We start from the raw sequence: 22,183 nt of genomic DNA, 5'->3' as shown, positions 1-22,183 counted from the left end.
CAAAAAAATAAAAATGTTGGTTGTTCTTAAAACTTAAATGGTTTTGATTGACTAGATACATCGAAATACGTGGCTATAGGAGATCAATAGAAAATGTAAGAAAGTCTCAATCTTTTCTTTATTTTCCCAATTAAATGTTATTGTCAATTTCATCCCGAACACCATTACTTCGACACCAATTTCGATAGTTGACTGTTAAGACCTGTTTAATCATCTTTCGGTCTAGCATATATTCAAAGTCAACTTCCTTCATCAACTCGTGATAATAACTAAAACAATCTGTTGATCCTTTGCACAAGAAGACGTCACATGTGTCACACTTAAAGTAAGACTTTCGGACTTCTCTAGAGATTTTGGTTCTGTTTCCAACTACCGAGCACATGATACATGTTTTGTTACTACCAGCACGAATACACACATGTTGTCCTGGCAACGACTGACGAGTTACAGGATTGTATTCCTCTGAAAGGATAAATGACATATATCAAGTCACGTGGGAAGGATCCGGCATTGTTTTGTGTCTTATTAAAAGAAATTGCAATTTTCTTTACATACAGACTCAATTTGGGTATTATTTTGTATTGTTTGGAAAACACAAAGCCGAATTGAGCCTCATACTTCATACTGAAACAGTCACAAAACATTGATTCAATATCTGATATCTTGTCAGCAATAAAAATATCCAACAGAACAACGTATTGATTTAATATCAAGGTAATGCAAACAAGCCTTATTGATTTCGTAATCGTAAAAATCAATTCACATGTAAAAATACATAAACTATCAACTGTACTACGCATATCATACTTGGCACATTAAGCCGGATTGATTTTCTTAAACCTACTTAAAGACACATCAACAGCAGAAAAAGACAAAATCAACAACATATAGAGTTTGCATTGCAAACTGGGATATTCCATCGACTTCCAAAATGTCCTTATCACAAAGTATTTAGCTACCCATCTACACTAAAACTAAACACTTAACATTTCTATCAAGAACATTCCTAACATTGATGCTTTAAGACTCAACAGTACGGAACATCACCGAAAAACACCGTTTATATACGACTTCACTGATATTAAGTCATAGCTCACCAGGACATAATTCCGGTTACAGCAGTCATTTCTTCAATTCATATCAGTATGTAAACTTTGTCCACTGCAGATTTGGATTACGTGTTCGTTTTAAGAATTCGTGGAACAGATTATAACAGTTACGAGACCCACTACTGCACAATGCAGCATCACAAGACTCGCATCGGTAATATGACCTAACCGAATATCCCTTATCCGTTTTACATCCTGTTAACTTGCAATATAAACAGGTCAATGCACGACCACCTTGATTATGAACAAGTCTATGTTGTGGGGACAGGATGCTACGTGGAACATCGTCATCTTGAATCAACGACCGTTCCATCTTGGGTACTTTTAATGGTGACGGTATTTGTTTTGACCCTGTTTCATGTAAAGCAGAAATTTCGGTCATGACGACATTTAGATCACAATCGGGGGCTTGTGAATGTCCAGCTTGTTTCGATTTAGATTGTTCATTATGTTCATCATGTTTTGGACTATATTGAATCTCTTCTAAGGACAGGATCCCTGAAAGGACAAGAAAGACCTAGTTAGCCTACACGTTTTCTGATAATTAAACAGAAACAGACCACTAAAAAACTAGCTAGAACATAACAAACAACATCTAAGGCAACATTTACATCCTACCATGCTACTTCCTCTAATTAACTTAATATATGCAACATAGTCCAAGGTCTTCAATTTTGTTATTAAGTTTACTTTATCTAACTGGAATTTAATTAACAATAACAATAGACTTTTATCTTTCCACATCAAAAATATCAACAACTTTTAAAGTCCTGGTTTGACAATCTAGTGGTTCAATACATAAATCTTCAACAAATTTTTAATTGAACGAAAGATAATGACAAATGCACCCACATAACATGAAATTGGTAGTTTAATACTATAAACGCATTACAATAATAACATCAATTTGGCAAGCTATCTTGTTCCATCATCATATTATGAAACCTAACAAAGCAGTCTCGAACTTGAGGTCGACAAAGGCAGACATTGCACGTATCACATTTGTAATAAGTTTTTGTTGGAAGTCCTGTTGCAGTTCGAATGTTATTCTTTTTACAAAGCGCACAAGGCTTGTTACTGGCAGTATTTAATGGAATTAAATTGTGTGATCCCGGCTGAGGGGTTTCCATTAATTGAACATGAAATTTAGACTGAGCCATGTCCGTTTCCTTTTCCCTATTCCACACACCATCAGATACATTCCACACAGCCACGGGACCCAAAGATTTGTCCTGACCCCACCCTGAAAAGGATAAACGAAATAACGTTAACCGGGAACACTGTTTTCTATTGTTGACTGTTTATTATAATGTCTATGTCATGTGATATAAAAGTAAGGATAAGTGGTAAGATTTTCAAATTGACAATTATCAACCAGAGACAACTGGAAATGGATATGAACAATGAAAGGCCATCCATCTACCGACAGCCGAGTAAAACCCTGACTGTATAAAAAGCTGTATAAAAGGCACTCCAAAATGATAACAATTCAAAAGTGAAAGCCAAATGCCTGATTTATGCTAATTTGATTCCAAAGCAAACTTTTATTAGGATTAGCTAATACTTCAACACATTTAGCTTGTAACAAGATAATTAGTCATAAAGCTAAATAAAATTATGAATGATATTATCCACTGTGACAGACATCAACAATGAGTCACAATCATTATAATTCATTCTATTTTCAAAGTTGCCAGAAATACTGTGCATATCATCAACATTTCACTGCCAGAAAGACTGTTCTACACCAATTGTTTAAACTACAGCTTAATTTGTGACATTTTGTCTTTGGTTTATCACAGAATGAAAGACTGAACCACATGTGTCCTAGGGAATTTACTAGTGTCTATAAAATTTCTCAAAACAAAGGCAGAAAAGAAAGAGCAGAGTAAGTCTTCTTTGATAGATTAAAGGATGTCCCATGAAGTGTAGCAAAAGCAGATATGAATCACAATATTTAAATCCTAATTAAACAATCAATTCTATCAATTTTTTTCTTCCGACACGCCAGCTGAACAGTTATGTTGTTGAAGATTCTTTTTATGTTTATAAGACTTATTGCAAACCAAACATACAAATGTCTTTTCTTCTGAATGGCATCGCATGTGAGTAATAAGTCGACTCTGACCATGGAATAATTTTCCACATACAATACATTGTTCAAATGAACCAGTCTCTCCGTCATGCATTTTCTTGTGCAGTTCGTAGCCGAGATTGGATTTAAAACCTTTACAACATAGACGACAATAACCAACATATTCTTTCGAATGCTTTGTTTGATGGTGAATATTCATTAAGTCTAACGACACAGAAGAGAATCCACAGATCCTGCATTGGTGATGTTGTGGACCACAGGATGTAGCGTCCAGAGAGTGTTCAGAGTCTGTTGACATTGCTGAAATCAAGAAAAAAAGGATCCTAATTGCAAGTGTAAACACTATGTAATAATTAAATCTAGCAGGCAGACATTGCTGAAATCAAGAAAAAGAAGGATCCTAATTGCAAGTGTAAAACACTACATTTTGTATTTAATAATAAAATCTAGCAGGCAAACTGTGAACATTTGATGCAGTCTAAAAGCCAATTCTATGCAAGTATAGAGCAAAATATATCAATATTTTTTTTCGAATGTGTCATCATCAAAGAAATTTCCCAAAGAATGAAATACAAGAAAGAAAACTAAGTAGGCTTTTTTTTTCTTGTCAAAGGTATAGCATAAGATGGATAGAAATGTTTATTTCTGCATTCATTTGATAGTGAACTTTGCGCTGAATTTTATTATTTATTACATACTTTCAGAGATTTTGATCCCATATCTTTTATTTTTAACAGACTAACAGGTTACTTTACAAAAGTTGTTATTATGTATGTTTCTAGAAGTCTCTTTATAATTATTACACTTTCAATGTATAGGCATCTTAAAGTAGTGTTGCCTCCCGAAAAACTCTTAGCTAGTGTTTTTTTTTCAACAAGAACAATAAAGACCAAAGAATGGACAGGTAAAATATGAAACATTTCAAAGAAACAAAATGAACAGGAGCTGAACTGAAAAGCCCTAATCTTCTGTCAGTCAAGCCCAAGTTAGTGGCAACCAGAGATTTTATTAACTCAAAATTTACTGATTACATTTATTGTTTAAACTATGCCAACACTTGAGTGCTAGGTACTGGACAGATTGTCCACACTTGAAGTTCATTGACAAAATGAATCATCTTAAACATGGCAATCCAAATCACAGGCTAATATATTGTGACTCCATTAGTCCGGAAGCAGCTGTACCAACCAAATTGTAGTTCAGATAAATGTTTTTTCAATGTTTCTGATTTATTTTAGAATATAGCAGAACTCATAATTTTATATATTATTGATTATTATACTTTCTTCAATTAGTTCCACGACATTTATGGTCTCTCAAGTCTTTTTCGTGTTTATAAGACTTGTCACAGTTTGGACAGGCAAATGGCTTTATTTCCGAATGACTACGCATGTGTACAGCTAGTCTGCTCTGACTAGCACACCGTCTACCACAAATGTAACATTTGGGATAAGAATCGTTTTTCTCTTCATGCATTTTTTTGTGAATTTTGAATCCCGAAAGTGATTTAAATCCTTTTCCACACTCAATACAAAACGCTATGTAATCCAATCCATGTGTCGTCTGCTGGTGGTTATCCATTTCATCATATTCAGTGGTCAAATAGCCGCATGTCCGACATTGATAAGGTGGCTTCGTCCATGATGAACTACTTGCTGAAATCAAGAAAATAACCATCCTCAAATCATACTGAATAAAATAATCAGCCGATATACCAAATTATTTTAATGTATTCCAGCTTAATATGCAAATTTCATAGCAATGCCAACATACAAATTTTATGAAGATACTAAAATATATAAAAACTTGTGTATTATATGCATGTTGTTTACCTTAGTAAACATAGTTAACTATAAGAAGTGTTTACTGAAATGTGTCTTAATTCTTCATTTGTCAAAGTTCTTAATTACTGAATCTGGAAGCCTAAAGAATTGTAAATTCCAGTACAATTCAAAGTTCATAACACTAACACTTTATTCTGTGACATGAAGACCAAAATGATTAAACCTTTTAAAAATGAGATATTTAGTTTCAAGGGGGCAATAGTAGTCAATTCAACACTGTACTATTAAGGTATCTTATTCAATTCTCCCGTGAAGTGTACGTTTCGATGCATACATAAGGCAGATTAGGTAAGAAACAGTTTGAAGACACTGCATTATTTGGATAGTTAGTTAAGGAATATTCCGCTGTTCTTTTTCCCTCCTCTTCATGTAATATCGTCGGTTTACTTCACGTCGTTTCAGTTTCCTCATGTGTTCTTTGATCATTTGTTCAGACCAATTTTCTCCAATAGGATCGACTTGCAGTTGTTCCTCTAAGTAACTAACTGAAACGAAAAGCCACCACAAATAATTGCAGAAATGATAAGTCATTTCATTATAAGTAGAAACGGATTTATATTGATCGATATGTGTCTATTTAGAAGTATTAGTCTAAACTTGAGTTCAATGTAAATAGGGTTGTTATAAAGGAAAATCAGGCTAGAAATTCCTCCCCTAACAACCCTATTTACAAATTTGAATGTTTCCATATACAGTTTTATTTCAAAAATACCTGCGATAAACCAGTCCATGTTTACTTTTTATGTTCAAGTATCCATTTCAATAGTTACTATAAAATAGTAAGTTTATCTGATAATAATTTATTCCATTTATAGATTCATAGTCTTTTACAAAAATACATTGAGCATCAAATACTTATTAAAAAGATATTTGCTTGGCACCAATACAAAGAATAGCAATTCTATATATCCTTTACTGAACCCCATTAATATAATGATTACATTTTGTGCTGTTAATCAATACAACCTTAAGTCATCTTATTGATTTGGAAAGCCTGGTACAAAATCAATATCCTTACAAAGATTTCCATTACACAGGATTTGGTCTCTAGAAAATCAATTTTACAACTTAATTCTGTACATTTTGTATACTGACATTATCAAATCAACTGAAAAACTAGAATTTCACAGATTTATCATTGATTTATGTCAACACAATGAAAACCTTGTATTCAACAGTTGAATCAAGACAGAAGCAACATAACGGACCCATTTGCCTAGGTAAACACTTGTAGAAATGGAGAATGGAAGACAGCAAGCAAACATGTATGCAAACAACCAAATGAGCACACGTCAGTTCCAAAAAGAAATATATACACTAACAAGTTGACAAAATCCAAATCACATTTCTCCTCTCCTATGTCTTTCCATGTGTCCAGAATGACCATTCCATGTTTTAAATCCTTTTCCACAGATTTTACAGAAAAATGTATATTCCTTATGAACTTCTCTTTGATGATCTCGTAGCTCTTCTTCACTTGTTAGGAAAGTATTACAAACTCGACATTGTGGCATAAGATTGTCCTTGTGGTCAAGAATGTATGTGACAGCGGTCTCTTTGGTTGATGAGGTCCTACCATGTCTGTTGGATTGCCAGTTGTTAGCCTGCTGCTTGGCCCATTCTACATAACTTTGAATGTCTGAAAGCAGAGATGGGTACATGTGACTACTACACCCATTATATCTCTTTCAACTTATTTTCTATATTCTTCTTCAATACTTCCACACTGACAATATAGTCAGCTGAATGAAACATATACTAGAACGTCTTTGAAAATATTGAGAAATCTTTAAAAAGTCAACTGAATAGTAGTCCAATGACCATATTAAGATCAAGCAGAAAGCAACAATTCCATGGCAAAATGCAATCATATGAGTTTTTGACAAAAAGGAATAGAAGAGCCTTGGCATATAGGAAAACCTTATATTAAGATAAAGATCATCATTAGAAATGTCAAATTTTCAGGCAAATACATCCAGCTAGTCACAAAAGAATTTCAATTCAAAAACTTGAACCTGAATGAGAAACCATCTTTGCATACACTAAATTGGAATATTTGTTGTTCAGTAATCATTATCTAAATCTACATAACACTCAAGAGCAATGATATATTGCTAAGTTTAGGTGAATTAAAAAAACATATCTTTTTTATTCTTGGTTTCATACCTTTTCATTTTCAAATCAGTCACACTTTTAACGACTTTACAAAAAGACAGTTTAATTTTCCTTTAAACTTGATTTTATGTCATGTCAATAGTTATAGAATTATAACTCCATTACAACGACAAAGATTTGTGTATAGACTGCATTTATTTGCATGTAAATTTTAGGAAACCGAATGCTCATGTCCAGGTGATAAACATTAGAACTATGATCAGATCTTGTTAGGCATTTAAACATACAAATTTATAACGCACAACTATTTCACAGTGCTATTGCCTCTCTTTGTGTTAAACATTTTACTGAATGGTCACTGATTATTGTTTAACCTCGATATATCCAATTCTCAATTCCAGAAGTGTAGTTATTCTAAGATACAAGGAATAAAAAGTTTCCACCACTGTTTAGTTCAGTGGTTACTTTTCATCATCTCTTTTCCTGATTAAATTTTCATGTAACAATGTACAAGATCATTACTTTCAAACTAAAAAACTAATATCAATTTGTTAAATATTTCAGAAGTACTTTCAACATGCTTTTAGCTTTTGAATAAAATACATGCAAATTAACAAATATTCTAAATTCACATAAATAGGGATTTATCTATGCTGCCAACAGGAGTGTATCCAGTTAGTTTGACAAATACGTTCAATAAAATTCAAAAAAAAAATGGACCTATTTGCAGTTAATATAACTGTTTCATTTCGTAAAGTAATAAACATCCAGTATTTCTAAGTTGAAAGCCATAAACATAACACTTCAAGTGTTCTAGTACAATGTCAATCCATGAACCTTGTCAAACCAACAAAACCCAAAAACATTTTCTATTCCAATTATTATAATACCATGATCTACCGATTCAAATGATCTTTTGAAAAACCTTTAAATCCTTTATCATTTTCATAACTTTCCAATCCAAGTCAACAAGAAAACGAATGCAATCCAGCACTTTTGTCTTTTCAAATATCATTCAATTATTTTTCACAGAAACTTTAATTTGTCCATTTGCAAACTGTCAAGATATTCTATATAGTTATCTGGTAAACCTTTTTTTTTTACTTTTCATTACATATTCGACATTTCTGGTGACAAGAACTATGTTCAAGAAATCATGTCATTATAGATATCATTTAATCCCCTCCCTCCAACCCAATCTGACATGATTGCTCGAGGAGATGGCTTCAATAACAGTATCTTAAAATCTTACTTCAAATGTTATTATGCATAAAGTAACCATGTTTTACCAAGATAACCTTGCTCACATTTCATAATACATCAATAATCAGCAAAGTATTGAATACATAATATGCGCTTTAAGCAAATTAAGTATGTTTTCTTTTGAACAACCTCACATGTGAGCAAAGTTTCTAGAATTGTGTACAAAGACCAAAGGACATGGAATAAGAATGGTAATGTAAAGGCAAGCAAGTAATATACGTACCTTTTTGGATACAGTATTCGGTCCAACTTTAAACCTAAAAATCTATAGAAAAACATGCACATTTTCAATTAAGTGATCCAGCTATCATTTCAAAGGGAGGGCTTAATAAACATGATGAAGATTTTTTTCTGTTTTTAACTTTATCTTATCATTCAAAACACTTTCATTGACATTTTACAAATTTTCTATCTGTATTCTTGTAAAGTTTATTCTACAGAAAGAACAAAACGGACAGAGTGTTATTTCATCTCTTAATTTCAGACTAGCTGGAACACTTTAACATTCAATTCATCAAAACATCAAAATCACTTTTCAATATATACTCATCAAAGAATGTTATGAATAAAAGCTCTTTGAGTATCAAATTTTTAATAAATTAGTTATTTCATCCCAAAATGGGTTTTTTTTCAAATCAATTATATTTGAATTACTGTAGAAAAGAAATATAACCTTGATGTTTTGTAACAGTAGTGTTTTTATTTGATGAATACAGGAACATACTATATGGCTTGACACAGTCAACAGACTTTAGATGTCATAAAAAGACTTTCTTCTGGATGCCAAGTGTGCTGATCTTCTCCACAAATACCTTTTAAGTCTTTTAAAGTATAATAGGGGAGGGGTGTAACTGGGGACCTGATTCAGCTAATCTTAAAACTTGTGCTTCAAACTTATGAGTTTAAATATCTCTTTGGTATCTAGTGCCACTCTTTATTAGTAATAAATCAAAAGGTTTCTTGGAAAAATCAAGAGATGTTGAGACCATAGGCTAAAAATACGGGATCACTTTTGCACTTTAAAGTAAGGAATGATGTGCCTAGACAATAAATCCATTTTTTTACTCTATCACTCCTGCATCTCTGCATATTCTGCCTTCATACAAGTACTATTTTCTTGATAAATGATGTTCTATCTTATACAATGTACTTCCATTTAAGCAATTGCAAGTAGGGAGAGGCAATACTTTCCTTTTTCTACAATGGTGATTTTTCTGGCGATATATATGGATAGTTGGTTAATTTCAATTCTGTATAAATGCATTGCAAATAGGCTAGAATATGGGAAATGGCATTAATAGGATAATGACAGAAAGATATAACATTTTATATTTTTTTTTATTTTTATTTGTCATACATAAATTCTTTGTAAGCTTCTTCACCAATCACAGCATCATCCTTCCTTTTGTTCAGCTGAAAACCAGTACTTCTGGACAGTCCACTTCAGGTTTAAAATCAAATAGGTATAGCTGACATTTGTTGATTACAACTGTTGTTCTGTATTCAAGATGTTTTGGATCTGATGCTTACTAACATCTACATATGTTGTCCTTTGACGGATAGTTGTCTCATTGGCAATCTTATCACATCTACATATGTTGTCCTTTGACAGATAGTTGTCTCATTGGCAATCTTATCACATCTACATATGTTGTCCTTTGACAGATAGTTGTCTCATTGGCAATCTTATCACATCTACATATGTTGTCCTTTGACAGATAGTTGTCTCATTGGCAATCTTATCACATCTACATATGTTGTCCTTTGACAGATAGTTGTCTCATTGGCAATCTTATCACATCTACATATGTTGTCCTTTGACGGATAGTTGTCTCATTGGCAATCTTATCACATCTACATATGTTGTCCTTTGACGGATAGTTGTCTCATTGGCAACTTTTTAATAAAGGGAAGTATTTGCAATTCAACTTTGATCTAGAGTATACCGGATGACACTTATTAATTAAACATTTCATGTGAACCACAGGAAGTTAAAAACACTTATATCATCTATATTATCCCAACTTTACTTTTTATTATGCCTGTTATTTTCAATTGATGATCACAACTACTTTACAAAAATATCATCTTACTTGTTTACCAATAATCCAAATATAATAAAATAACCATTCACATAAAATAGTCCCCATTGTACAATAAAGTTTCCATGAACTCTCTTTCTATATGGGTGCATGACTTGTGTATCCCATTGTGTGTTTTTAGCTTTTAATTCACAATGCACATGTATGATCTTATTTTTCTCAGTTATACATACAATTGGTGGTGTCACCAATTTAATAAATTTTGATGCTGTGTTAAGTTTTTTTCTTGTTTTATACATGTGGCATTACTAACTTTGGGTCTCAAGCATATCTGGTGGTAATTTATTCCCAAAATTACTGCCATATGTCATATTTGTATTGTAATCTTTATCTTTGTTTATGGGAAACTTGTCCTTGGATATCCAACATAAGCTTCTGTTCAACTTCACTAATTATTTGTGACTATGTAATACAATTCAATCAAAAACTCATTTCTTCCTTAGTCAATTTACATACATATGACCCATAAAAAACTCTGAATGTTAATAATATTGAGTTTTTACCCAAAATTTGAAAAAAAAATAACAAAAATTAAGAGTCAAAATTGGCAGTTTTAAAAAGAAAAAGAAAAGACAAGAAATAACTGATTTAAACATGTGTATATGACTGCCTTTTGTAATTGTAAATAATCTATTTTTCTACAAGAAATTAAGTTTTTGGCTATTTTTGAAGCAGTGATTCTGAAGTTATTAAATAATTTTTGTAATAATCAAACATATATTTAATTTTAAGGATCAAATGAAATCACATGCACACATACATTTATGTAACAGTAACAATTTTGTATATTTGCCTTAAAACACCATCATACATTACATTTTGTACATCAATGTTCAATATTATCAGTATTGCTAGAAAACAGTTAAAACATGACAGTTACATTCTCTGGTCTAGTGTCACAGATTCCCAAATGGCAATAATGTTTATCAAATCAATAAAAGGGAGGCTGGCACAATATTATTTGTCCCCAATCAAATTTAAAAATAGAAAAATTATTTGTCAATCCTTTTAAATTGATGCAATTTATTCTAAATGTGTACTGATATAATTTGACCACTTCATCTTCAACAAGCAAAGAGAAAAAGTCAATATAATAGAAAGAAATAGCTGTTTTGCAGGTTTTTCTTAAGTTGGTAAAATTTAGCAGGAAAAAAAAACAAATACATGTAACTAAGGCAAATATTAAACTTGCTCTCTCCAATATCTTTATATCCAAATCTTGGGGCGTAGAATCTTTATGGAAACTTGCTCATATTCAAACCTTTATACAAGATCTAAGTACTGGATAGTTCAGGCTATTTAACCATTTTTTTATTTCCTTTATCGAAGCATTTTAAAGGCCAACATATAGGTGACTATTAAAACAAAATTCAAATATTACTATAAACAGACTTATGTTTTGTGAATATTGATATCGGTCTTTGAATTCAATTAACATACATTTGCTCATTATACCCTCTCAACAGTTTTATTTCCAAAATATAATGTAATGTGCATGTATGTAAACACTAAATAAACTTTAAATTACTCAAATCAAATCATAACATTTTGGTACATTGTACAAGTTTATAATATGCATCTCATCAAGGTCATACAAATACCGTTTATATACATACAATGAATTATAAAAATTAAATTAGCATATAAATCTCTAACTACATAACATCTGTTACAACAAACACAATTAAGTACTACAAGAAAATAACCCATACATCTATCAATTTAAGAATATGTTCATAGACTATAACATGCAGGATTTCAAAGTTACACAGATTTAAGATTAAAGATATTTTTTACCCATTTTATTACTGAAATTTAACAAAATGAAAAAAGTTTCATATTAAAACTAAAGGAAGGACAATCATGACAATGCATTTGTTCATGAACTATATCTAATTGCAAATATTTTTACTAAATGTATTTTGTCTATATATCAAAGTCGTAGGCATGTGAATTGATGAAATTATTTCTGGTAGACTTGGCCAAATTTCTAAAATATCTTATAAAAAAATATTTCTGATGATAAAATAAAATTTTAAGCTAAAAGGATAAAAAAAACTTTAAATGCCATTAAACATTATGAATATTGCCCCCTAAAAAGTCCATGACAACAAGTGTAACAAAGATGTTTAATCTTGCATATTATATGACATACCTTTTATTTTGTCCACCATCTCCAGTCATGTTGCCTGTTCTATCTGAAACCTATCATACATAACCCTAACACTTATGTGGGCAGGGGTGGGAGATGTAAATTGTCGGTTTCAATGAGAAATGACTTTCAACATCTCGACAGTGCAGATTTTTTTTATATATTATCGCATACCTTTCCTGTGCAACTGTTGAATATACATGCATTTTAGAATCTCATGTCAAATCAAAGCATTTCATACCTGCTTTTATATTTTCTTTCCATTAAAGCAAATGAGAGCCAAAGATGCCGTAGTGGAATATGCATTCAATTTAAATCATGACTGCTCTTTTGATAACATTTGCCATTCTGAATGTAACATCAGTGTTTTACTTGACTGATTGATTGACCTTTAACGCCACTCTTAGAGTTATAGTGCTATTTTGTGGTAGTCAGCCTATATTTTTACTTCAATAAAACTAGAGATATACTACTAGGTTTATCAAAACAATGAAATTTTCACCACTTTTTTTTGTGCACTTATTCTGTATATTTCATAACAGGTACTTATTGCAATAGGTCCAGACAAATGGGCAAAGGGCTTTTTTTTATGTGTTCACAACATGCAGTCAGTACAAGCTTAAAGTTTGTAAGTGTATATACCTTTTGTAAATTTACAATTTAACACTTATATCAAACTTTGAACTTGTATATACATCCTATATATGCTAAAGCAATTATTCAATTTGAAGCCATCTCCTGAAAAAAGCATTAATTAACAGACTGTCTAGTAAAAATGAAGGAAAGCATATAATTTATCCAATCTTGTACTGTAAACAGGTCAAACTAGCCTCATAAACCAACAGCAAATGTTTTGAAGTTCCAAATAAATCTGATGACTTGAATAAGTCTTCGAACATTTACATGATCAAAAAATCAAAATAATATATTTAACTATCATGATTCTGTTGAAAATGAAAGCGAGTTTGACTGTATACACCCCTTCAGGCCTTCATTCATTTTTGAACAGTTATAAAATGGATGAAAGATTTTGGTTTTAAAAACAGGGAAGTATGTTCATAATGGTTTTTATTTTTTTGTATCAAATGCAATAAATGCAGTCTCAATTGTCAGAGTCTTCATGTGGTCTGAGAAAGTTTCCTGTCCAACTTTTAGTAACATTACATTTCATGTTCCAGCTTTTTAAAGCCAACTATACAGTATGAGATTTACTCATTGTTGAAGGCTGTACAGTTGTCCAATTGCCTTATACGAAACATTTGGAATTTTACTATTTCAAAATTTTCCAAGACCTTGACTGCTGGTTGCAAATATATCTATAAAAATACTTTAGTCAAGTTTATTTAGTATAGGTGAAGGTCATCTTTAAAAGCATTTCATTCCACTGTCTCATCAGTCATTCACTTTAGTCACAAGTCTTACTGGGAAGGGACCCACACAATCTTGTTTTCAAACTTGTACTGTGGTAATTAGGATGAAGCCAAAGTATTTCCTCAAGTGCTAACTATGTATGATCAAACACAAAGATGGAAATAAGAAAATATCAAATTGAACTAGAAGCCCTCATATTACCACAATTTTGATAAAAAAAAAAATGTAAATAAAAGGTCAGTCTTGTGTTAAGACAGCAACCCAACATAGTGGTTCTGATTGAATTTTTTAAAACTGTATTCACAGGACAAGTTGAAAACAAGTTGTTTCAAAAAACCAATATCTTTCATTGGACTTGTGAAGTAAAGAAAACTGATCCCTACCTCTAAAGCCTCCAAGTGGGTTATTTGGATCGTTGCTTAAACTACTATCATCGTTACTATCGTGTGGCCAATCTCCTGTCGCTTCCAGTTCCTCAATATCGCTATCACCTTCCTGTCCCATACCGTCGTCATTCCGTTGTATTTGCATTGTCATTGTCCCGCCATCGTCTGGTGCATCTACGTGCATGTCCAGACCACCAGTCGTATCCCCACTCAACAGACCAGAATGATCTGTAGAGTGAATAACACCATCTGAGGAATGACCAGGCTGACCACTGTCCTTGTGTTCTTTGGACATTGTCTCGTCTCCCGTTTCTACTTTGATTATTGTTATATCTGCCATTAAATCTGCTGAACTTGCTGTAGAGGAATCTTCATTTTTTTGTTTTGAACTACAATAAAACATTTTAAAAGTTTAAACTACATCTACAATGAAACATTTTAAAAGTAAAACATTATACAAGTTAAAACTACAATAAAACATTGTAAATGTTCAAACAAATTCTAATTTAAAGCAATATTGATTGATTGTTGGTTGCTTTATGCCGCAAAAATTAAAGCAATAAGTTGAGTGTCTCTGACCCTGATGAATTTGAAGATGTGAAAACATGGCAAAGGGCATGTTAAATAAGCACAAAATACTGCATATATGTATTAAATTGCAATAGGAGTTATTTTTCAATTGAAGAAGCTCTAATGATATTTGATCAAGTATTTGTTTGAAATGCCCATTTGATATAAGAAAAACATTTTATGTTGATTTCAGATATCATTTTTTATTGTTTGATTCCTGCAATATTTATACCATACCAATGAGATTACCTTTAGAATGTTTTGTAAACTATTTAAGAAAACAAGTTTAAATCTTGCTTAAAAGCATAATCTGCAGTAAATATTCTTGGGCAGTTTAGGAATTATTTGACAAAGTTATACAAAATTATGTTTTTAAATATCTTTGGGATTGAAATACAGATTCATTTACAAGGATCACACAACACTCTAATTCTAGAAGACTTTTTTTGCAATACAACAATGTAACAATTTATTATTTTGTAAGATTTTATAATAAAACCACTACCTGTCCTTGCTGGCCTCAACACTGGGAGGTCTATCCATACTATCACTTCTACCACTTAATGAAGGTGATCTATCTGGTCGTAAAGTGGATGGTGAACCTGTGGAGGAGGAACCACTGTGAAGATTTGGCATCTGTGGTGCACCTACTTGTCTGGCACTGCCAGCAGCAAATGATGGTTTGCTAGCAGTCTGCTGTAGTCTTTCAGTGAAGGGAAAATGAGGTGGTCTTTGTTGTGACAATGATTCATGTGGTGATGTGAGGCCTGGGGCTAACTGTAATGCTGGTGGTCGGGAAGATGAGGCACTATGTTCTTGTTGTTGTATCTGATGGGTGACTTCTCTGGTTATCTGTGATATTTGTGGATCAGTTAATGAGATGATGGCACGATCTGATGCTTTTGACTGTGATGGCGATGAACTGACTGATGAATGGCGTGGTGTATATGACGATGATGACGGAATATGTGGTGAAGAATATGAAGGACCACTTGTTTGTCTCTGTGAATGACCTTGACTTGGAGATGGACCATGCGGAGGTCCAGTATTTCCTGTTACACTAACAATGCTAATATTTGGAGGTCCACTATCCAGCTGACTAGCCACGGAAACAGCAACACCTTTTTGTGATGGTGGCTGGTGACTGCTGCCATCCCCAGGGTCAACATGAATTAGTTCAATGCTGTCTTCTACAATATCAATGACACTTGGCTGTTGAAACCTTTGACTTTGACCTCTTGACATTGAAGCAGCATTAGCTCCAGGTCGTGGTACTCTATCCCATGGTTCTTGTTGACCAGACCCATAACTGTGAGACATGCTGAATGTATCATCAGCTCTTTGGCTAAAGCTTGACTGTGATGATTCTGATGGGGGTGTTGAGGCTCTATAAAGTCTTTGTTTTTTACTTGATGGGCTTAATGGTCTTCCCATTTCTGAAGCTCTTTTCATTAGACGATCTTGAACTGTCTTCTGCAGGTCTGTTGCTCTAACATGGCGGAATTCTAACATGTCATAAGATGAATATTTGTACTTTGAATTGGAATACATATTGTTCCCTGTTTTTGATTCTAAACACTTATAAAAGTCTGCACAACATTTGATTACACTGTCCACTTGCAAAAGTCTTGCTACTTTTTCAACGTCTTTACAATTTTCTTCCGTGAGCAACATGAAACCTTCATATAGGTACTGTAAGAACATGTTAACTGCTTCCTGTTTGATGTCTGCTGTCAGTCGTACCTCCAAGTGAGAACCAATAGATGCTTTTTCCATGGATTGTAACATTGGACATGCTGCAAGTAACACAACCCGGTGGGCCTAGAAAAAATGAAACATTTGTGTAAGCATTGAAGCAAGAAAATCAATGTTGAAAGTACAAGTTGATATTTTGATGGTATACATTAATTCATCATTATAAGCCAAAGTCCTCTGTAAGACTAATAGTGAGGTCATAAAGTTCTAACATAGGTGTTACACTTGTGTATATAAGTTCATAGTAAAGTTAATTTATCTCAGATGCAGTTGCTAGTCATTGTAAAAACCCTTAGACCTGAAAAGTTATAATAACGAATCCAATTGCTATCAACATAGAAACCATATCACCTTTAATTGTCTGTCAGGTAAATCTTTCGGGGTTTTTTTTGGCCTAGGCATAATAATATAATTGATCCTAGGCGAAAGATTTTTTTTTAATTGAGGTCAAATTGGTTCAAAAATAATTATATGAAATTGAGAATGAAAATGGGGATTATGTAAAAGAGAAAACATCCAACCAAAGAGCAGACAACAGCCAAATGCCACCAATGGGTAGATTACAATTTCTAATAGGAAGAATCAAGTGTTGAATCTAAGTACTTAAATAAAACATCAATTATCGTAGTTTGAATTTAATTTTGAAATATTCCCCTTTAATTGGTTATAAATTAGTGACATCTACTTATTCTTATCAGCAATTAAAGAACCTTAGTGAGCACGCTCACATACCCCACGTCCCCACATTGTCATTGGAGAAATTAAATAAGTATTTATAGAAAAAATATTGAATAACAATTTCCTGTCAATATACATAGTATGTCCTTATTATCTACAAAATTTCATGAAATTCTGTTGTGTGTTTTCAGAGGAGTTGAGATGACAAACTGTTGCAGAAGTACATTGAAGCAAATAAGTTCAAAGGGGCATATCTCCTAGAAAAAAATTGAACCGTAATTTCCTGTTGATATGCACATCTACATAGTATGTCCTTATTATCTACAAAGTTTCATGAAATTCTGTTGTGTGGTTTGAGAGGAGTTGCGATGACAAACTGTTGCAGTAGTACATTAAAGTAAATAAGTTTAAAGGGGCATAACTCCTAGAAAAAAAATTGAATCGCAATTTCCCGTCGATATGCACAACTACATAGTATGTCCTTATTATCTGAAAAGGTTTCGTGAAATTCTGTTGTGTGGTTTGAGAGAAGTTGCGATGACAAACTGTTGCAGTAATACATTAAAGTAAATAAGTTCAAAGGGGCGTAACTCCTAGAAAAAAAATTGAATCGCAATTTCCCGTCGATATGCACAACTACATAGTATGTCCTTATTATCTGAAAAGGTTTCGTGAAATTCTGTTGTGTGGTTTGAGAGGAGTTGCGATGACAAGAAACAGGACTGACGGACTGACGGACGGACGGACTGACGGACGGACGGACGGGTCAAAAACATTATACCCTCCGCAACTTCGTTGCGTGGGGTATAATAATATGACATATGTTCAACAAAATAGTGAAATAATGGAACTTTGCCAGCCACTATTTCACTTTGAATGATTGGAAATACCTTCGAGCCAGTTTGGCAGCAGTTGGTCCAACGCATAATTTACAGAATTTGAATATCGAATTTCATTCACACTTTTTATATTCCAATGAGAAAAGAAAGCATTTTTTTATCATTGTCTCATCGGCAATCGTACCACATCTCCTCATTTTTTTATATTTGAGGCCATTAGATTTTGTCCGTTTCTGACAATATTCAGAGTTAGGGCTGTTGCTGCACAAGGAATCCCTTACTGACACCGAAAATATATATCTGTGTGGCTACCTACCTTTGTGGTGACAGTTCCTGTCCTTATGTAAGCATCACATACAAGCTGGCTCCTCCACATCTGAGCTAACTGACATAATAATGAGCTTGAATGTATCTGGTTCATGTAAACCTTCTGGTAATTCATTTTGGCAAGATTTTCTCCTCTTAATTCTTTGAACTGCAATATAATTTAGATTCAAGTTAGTCTGGGTGTTATTTGCTATTTTCCCTCTACAGAACTTTTTATAAATTTTTAAAGCACTTCCAAAGAATACATTTTCACTTAATAAAATGTTCATATTTTTTTCTATTACATGTATGTCTTTATGAGGATTGCTTTTTAATCAATAGATTTTTGTATTCATTATAAGCCTTCCTTATTTTAAGTGAAAAATTTTGAAAATTAACATTAGTAGCATTTTACTATGTTCCATAATTTGTATTATAGTTTTCTTAATAATTTGTATTATAGTTTTTTTTTAATAATTTGTATGATACTTTTTTCAATAAAGTGTATCTAATTTGCATATGGTATAAAATTGAGAATGGAAATGGGGAATGTGCCATAGAGACAACAACCCGACCATAGAAAAAAAACAACAGCAGAAGGTCACCAACAGGTCTTCAATGTAGCGAGAAATTCCCGCACCCGGAGGCGTCCTTCAACTGGCCCCTAAACAAATATATACTAGTTCAGTGATAATGAACGCCATACTAATTTCCAAATTGTACACAAGAAACTAAAATTAAAATAATACAAGACTAACAAAGGCCAGAGGCTCCTGACTTGGGACAGGCGCAAAAATGCAGCGGGGTTAAACATGTTTGTGAGATCTCAACCCTCCCCCTATACCTCTAGCCAATGTAGAAAAGTAAAGGCATTACAATCCGCACATTAAAATTCAGTTCAAGAGAAGTCCGAGTCTGATGTCAGAAGATGTAACCAAAGAAAATAAACAAAATGACAATAATACATAAATAACAACAGACTACTAGCAGTTAACTGACATGCCAGCTCCAGACTTCAATTAAACTGACTGAAAGATTATGATTTCATCATATGAACATCAGGCACAATCCTTCCCGTTAGGGGTTTAGTATCATACCATCATAACATGTATGAGAAGAACATAAACCATGTCATGCCAACAACTGGTTTTTGAATAAATGTGTTTAGTTCCGATGCAAAGACCCTACAAGTGAATCAATATTAACGCCAAAATATGCAACCTTTAATGACCTGACAACAGTATCGTGCCTACTAAGCAAACTTGAGCTATAATCTATAAACCATTTTCAAAAATGTCTTTGAGTTTATTAAAAGTTCGGAATGATTTCAAATTGTCTAGGTAGCAAACCATGATCGCACACACATCTTCTCAGTAAAATTTCTTCTCCCTTTTTTTTGTCCTTTTTATTTTTTCGTTTTTTTTTTTTATTTGTTTTTTTTGTTGTGTTTTTTTTTTGTGTTTCTGTTTTCTAAATATGATTCATTTATTTATATATTTTTTTTTTTTTTTTTTTTTTCTGTATTATTATTGTTTTCTTTTTCTTCAATTTTCCGTCTTTTGATCCATATTTATATATATATTTACTAAATAGATATACCATTCTATACATGCATGCTCATACATATATTTTTGTATTATATTGCTATAAATGTTAAATGGAGAAGACTTCATAAGTCTGTTTGACTTGTGTCTTATCCAATTGTACTTACAAATAAAAAATGTTTAAACTAATCTGTATATAACTTTTGCATATAAATTTTATTATTAATATATGAATTAAACTTCCTATATTTTCTTGTAGAAAATTAATTATAATGACCTGTAATTATTACATAGGTGACAAATACCAGTTTAATCTTCACTCAAGACAATAAACAAAACTTCACATTTTTTACTTTTTAATGACTACATGTAGATCTGAACTTGTGTGCATCTCCTTAAATAAATTTTATATTATATTTTTGTTTAGGTGTATAATGTTATTCTTTTAAATGTTTCAAATTATGCATTTCTCATTGAGGTACTTCAAAAATTATCACTGTGTAATTACTAAGTACTGGCTTTAAAGAAAGCTACATAATTATTCAGGTAATGCATTTATCTTGTCTATTTGTTAATTGCCAAATGACACCTACCACCAGATTATGCTAATCAAATGTTATTACAAATACATGTGTTTATTGGTTATTTCGGTTATTAGCCAAACCGTGTGACAGGTGCCCGTTGTCGGTCAATGACCATCACTTTTCAAAAAACTGACAAATTCATTCCTAAAACAATTTCATAACTATTGGGATTACAAATGACAATCTAAAAGTAGTCAACTAAAGAATAATGGGGAAACTGTCACTTCATTAGAAACTCCGAATTCCAAAATGCGGGTCATGCTGCCTTCATCCCCGGGCCCGGCCAAGATATCCGCAACCAATTACGTTCGGAGTAGCAATGAATTCGTAGTGATAGTACGAATTAACAAAACAGTAATTATCTGTAAACAACATACTTACGTTTATAATATTTTTTGCTATATGGAATTTGCTTTTTCGACGATCAATCAAGGAAGATATCAGTTTGTAACAATGGACCTGCAATCTTCCGCCATTTCTTGTATGTCAATGTCTGATATTTTAAACAATGCGCAGAGCAATTGCGCATGTTAGTTGACGGAGGTATACAGAAGGATATTTCATATATCGTATGATTTAAAAATTCCATAATTAAAATTGTCCCAATGATAATGATTGTTCAGTTATAAAGAATAAAGGACGTTCAGAGTCAAATTCTAAATCTTTATTTAATCAACTCGAAATTCATATCAAATAGTCTGGACTGTCAGTTTCACAAAAATAATATACGACTAAAGTTAATTACAAAGTCTTTGACTTACACAATTCAGTGTGATCAACTTGCGATCAACTTTATTAAGTCATCATGGCATGATTTTTTTTTTGTAAAACTCGTACTGGGGACTGTTAGTAGTCTCAGGTTACACTAATATAAGGGGGCGACTAAATGACTCCAAGGGGGAGGGAGGTTATTTTTTCCCGAAAAAATTCTGATCCCAAACAGTTTGATGGGGGGGGGGGGGGGGGGGGGGGATGTGGTCAAGCAGATGACAAAAAAAATTCCAGATTTTCCCCATATTTTATAGTATTAAATTTTGTAGAGAAAAAAATCGATTGATAGCGTCGAAAAAAAAATGTTCACATAAGGCACGAAAAATATTCTGACTGACAGAAACCTATTACACCCCTCCCCTTTTTTTAACGTTAATGGTTGCTTCCTTATAGTCCCAGTTCAAGCTAAGACTACTTTAATACGTGAATAATAGTAGTCTCAAACAGTGACAGATCCACAAATTTTCATAGAAGTGAGGGGGGGGGGGGGGTAGATTCATGGTAGTCGGGATAATTTATACTGAAAGGAAGAGTGCAAAATTACATTGAATTAGTCTATACACAATATTATCTTCAGACAGTGGGGCGGATTTAGGCGGAAGCGTGGCGGGCATGCACCCCCTAAATTTTACAAACTTTAAGCATGGATTGTACTCAGCGAGATATCTACATTGCACTAACTCTAGAAGAAGATTTCGA

General features: G+C 32.7%; 1 protein-coding gene across 45 annotated transcripts in view; it reads right to left on the bottom strand.

Annotated features, from left to right (window-relative positions):
- LOC139482641 (B-cell lymphoma 6 protein-like) overlaps window positions 1-21,252 on the bottom strand; it is a 109,342-nt gene extending 88,090 nt beyond the window's left edge. For 30 of the 45 annotated variants that reach the window (XR_011654893.1, XR_011654894.1, XR_011654892.1 and 27 more), the window contains exons 1-4: window positions 21,095-21,225; window positions 18,596-18,754; window positions 15,513-16,828; window positions 14,435-14,826 (exon numbers count right to left, since the gene is read on the bottom strand). Coding sequence is in view for 39 of the 45 variants with exons in the window: in XM_071266631.1 (XP_071122732.1) it covers window positions 14,435-14,826; window positions 15,513-16,828; window positions 18,596-18,721 (1,834 nt within the window). In the remaining 6 variants the exon portion in view is untranslated. Of the gene's footprint in view, window positions 1-99; window positions 463-1,113; window positions 1,608-1,962; window positions 2,353-3,184; window positions 3,505-4,190; window positions 4,860-4,914; window positions 5,534-5,832; window positions 6,688-14,434; window positions 14,827-15,512; window positions 16,829-18,595; window positions 18,755-21,094 lie in introns of those variants that run through there. The other 15 variants (XR_011654896.1, XM_071266623.1, XM_071266622.1 and 12 more) reach the window with 13 other exon arrangements.
- Window positions 21,253-22,183: the final 931 nt, after the last annotated feature.

The sequence above is a fragment of the Mytilus edulis genome, chromosome 7 (genome assembly GCF_963676685.1).
Source record: "Mytilus edulis chromosome 7, xbMytEdul2.2, whole genome shotgun sequence".
Taxonomy (NCBI): Eukaryota; Metazoa; Mollusca; class Bivalvia; order Mytilida; family Mytilidae; genus Mytilus; species Mytilus edulis.
The sequence above is the reverse complement of the archived record's forward strand: the minus strand, read 5'-3'. Positions and strand labels throughout refer to the sequence as shown.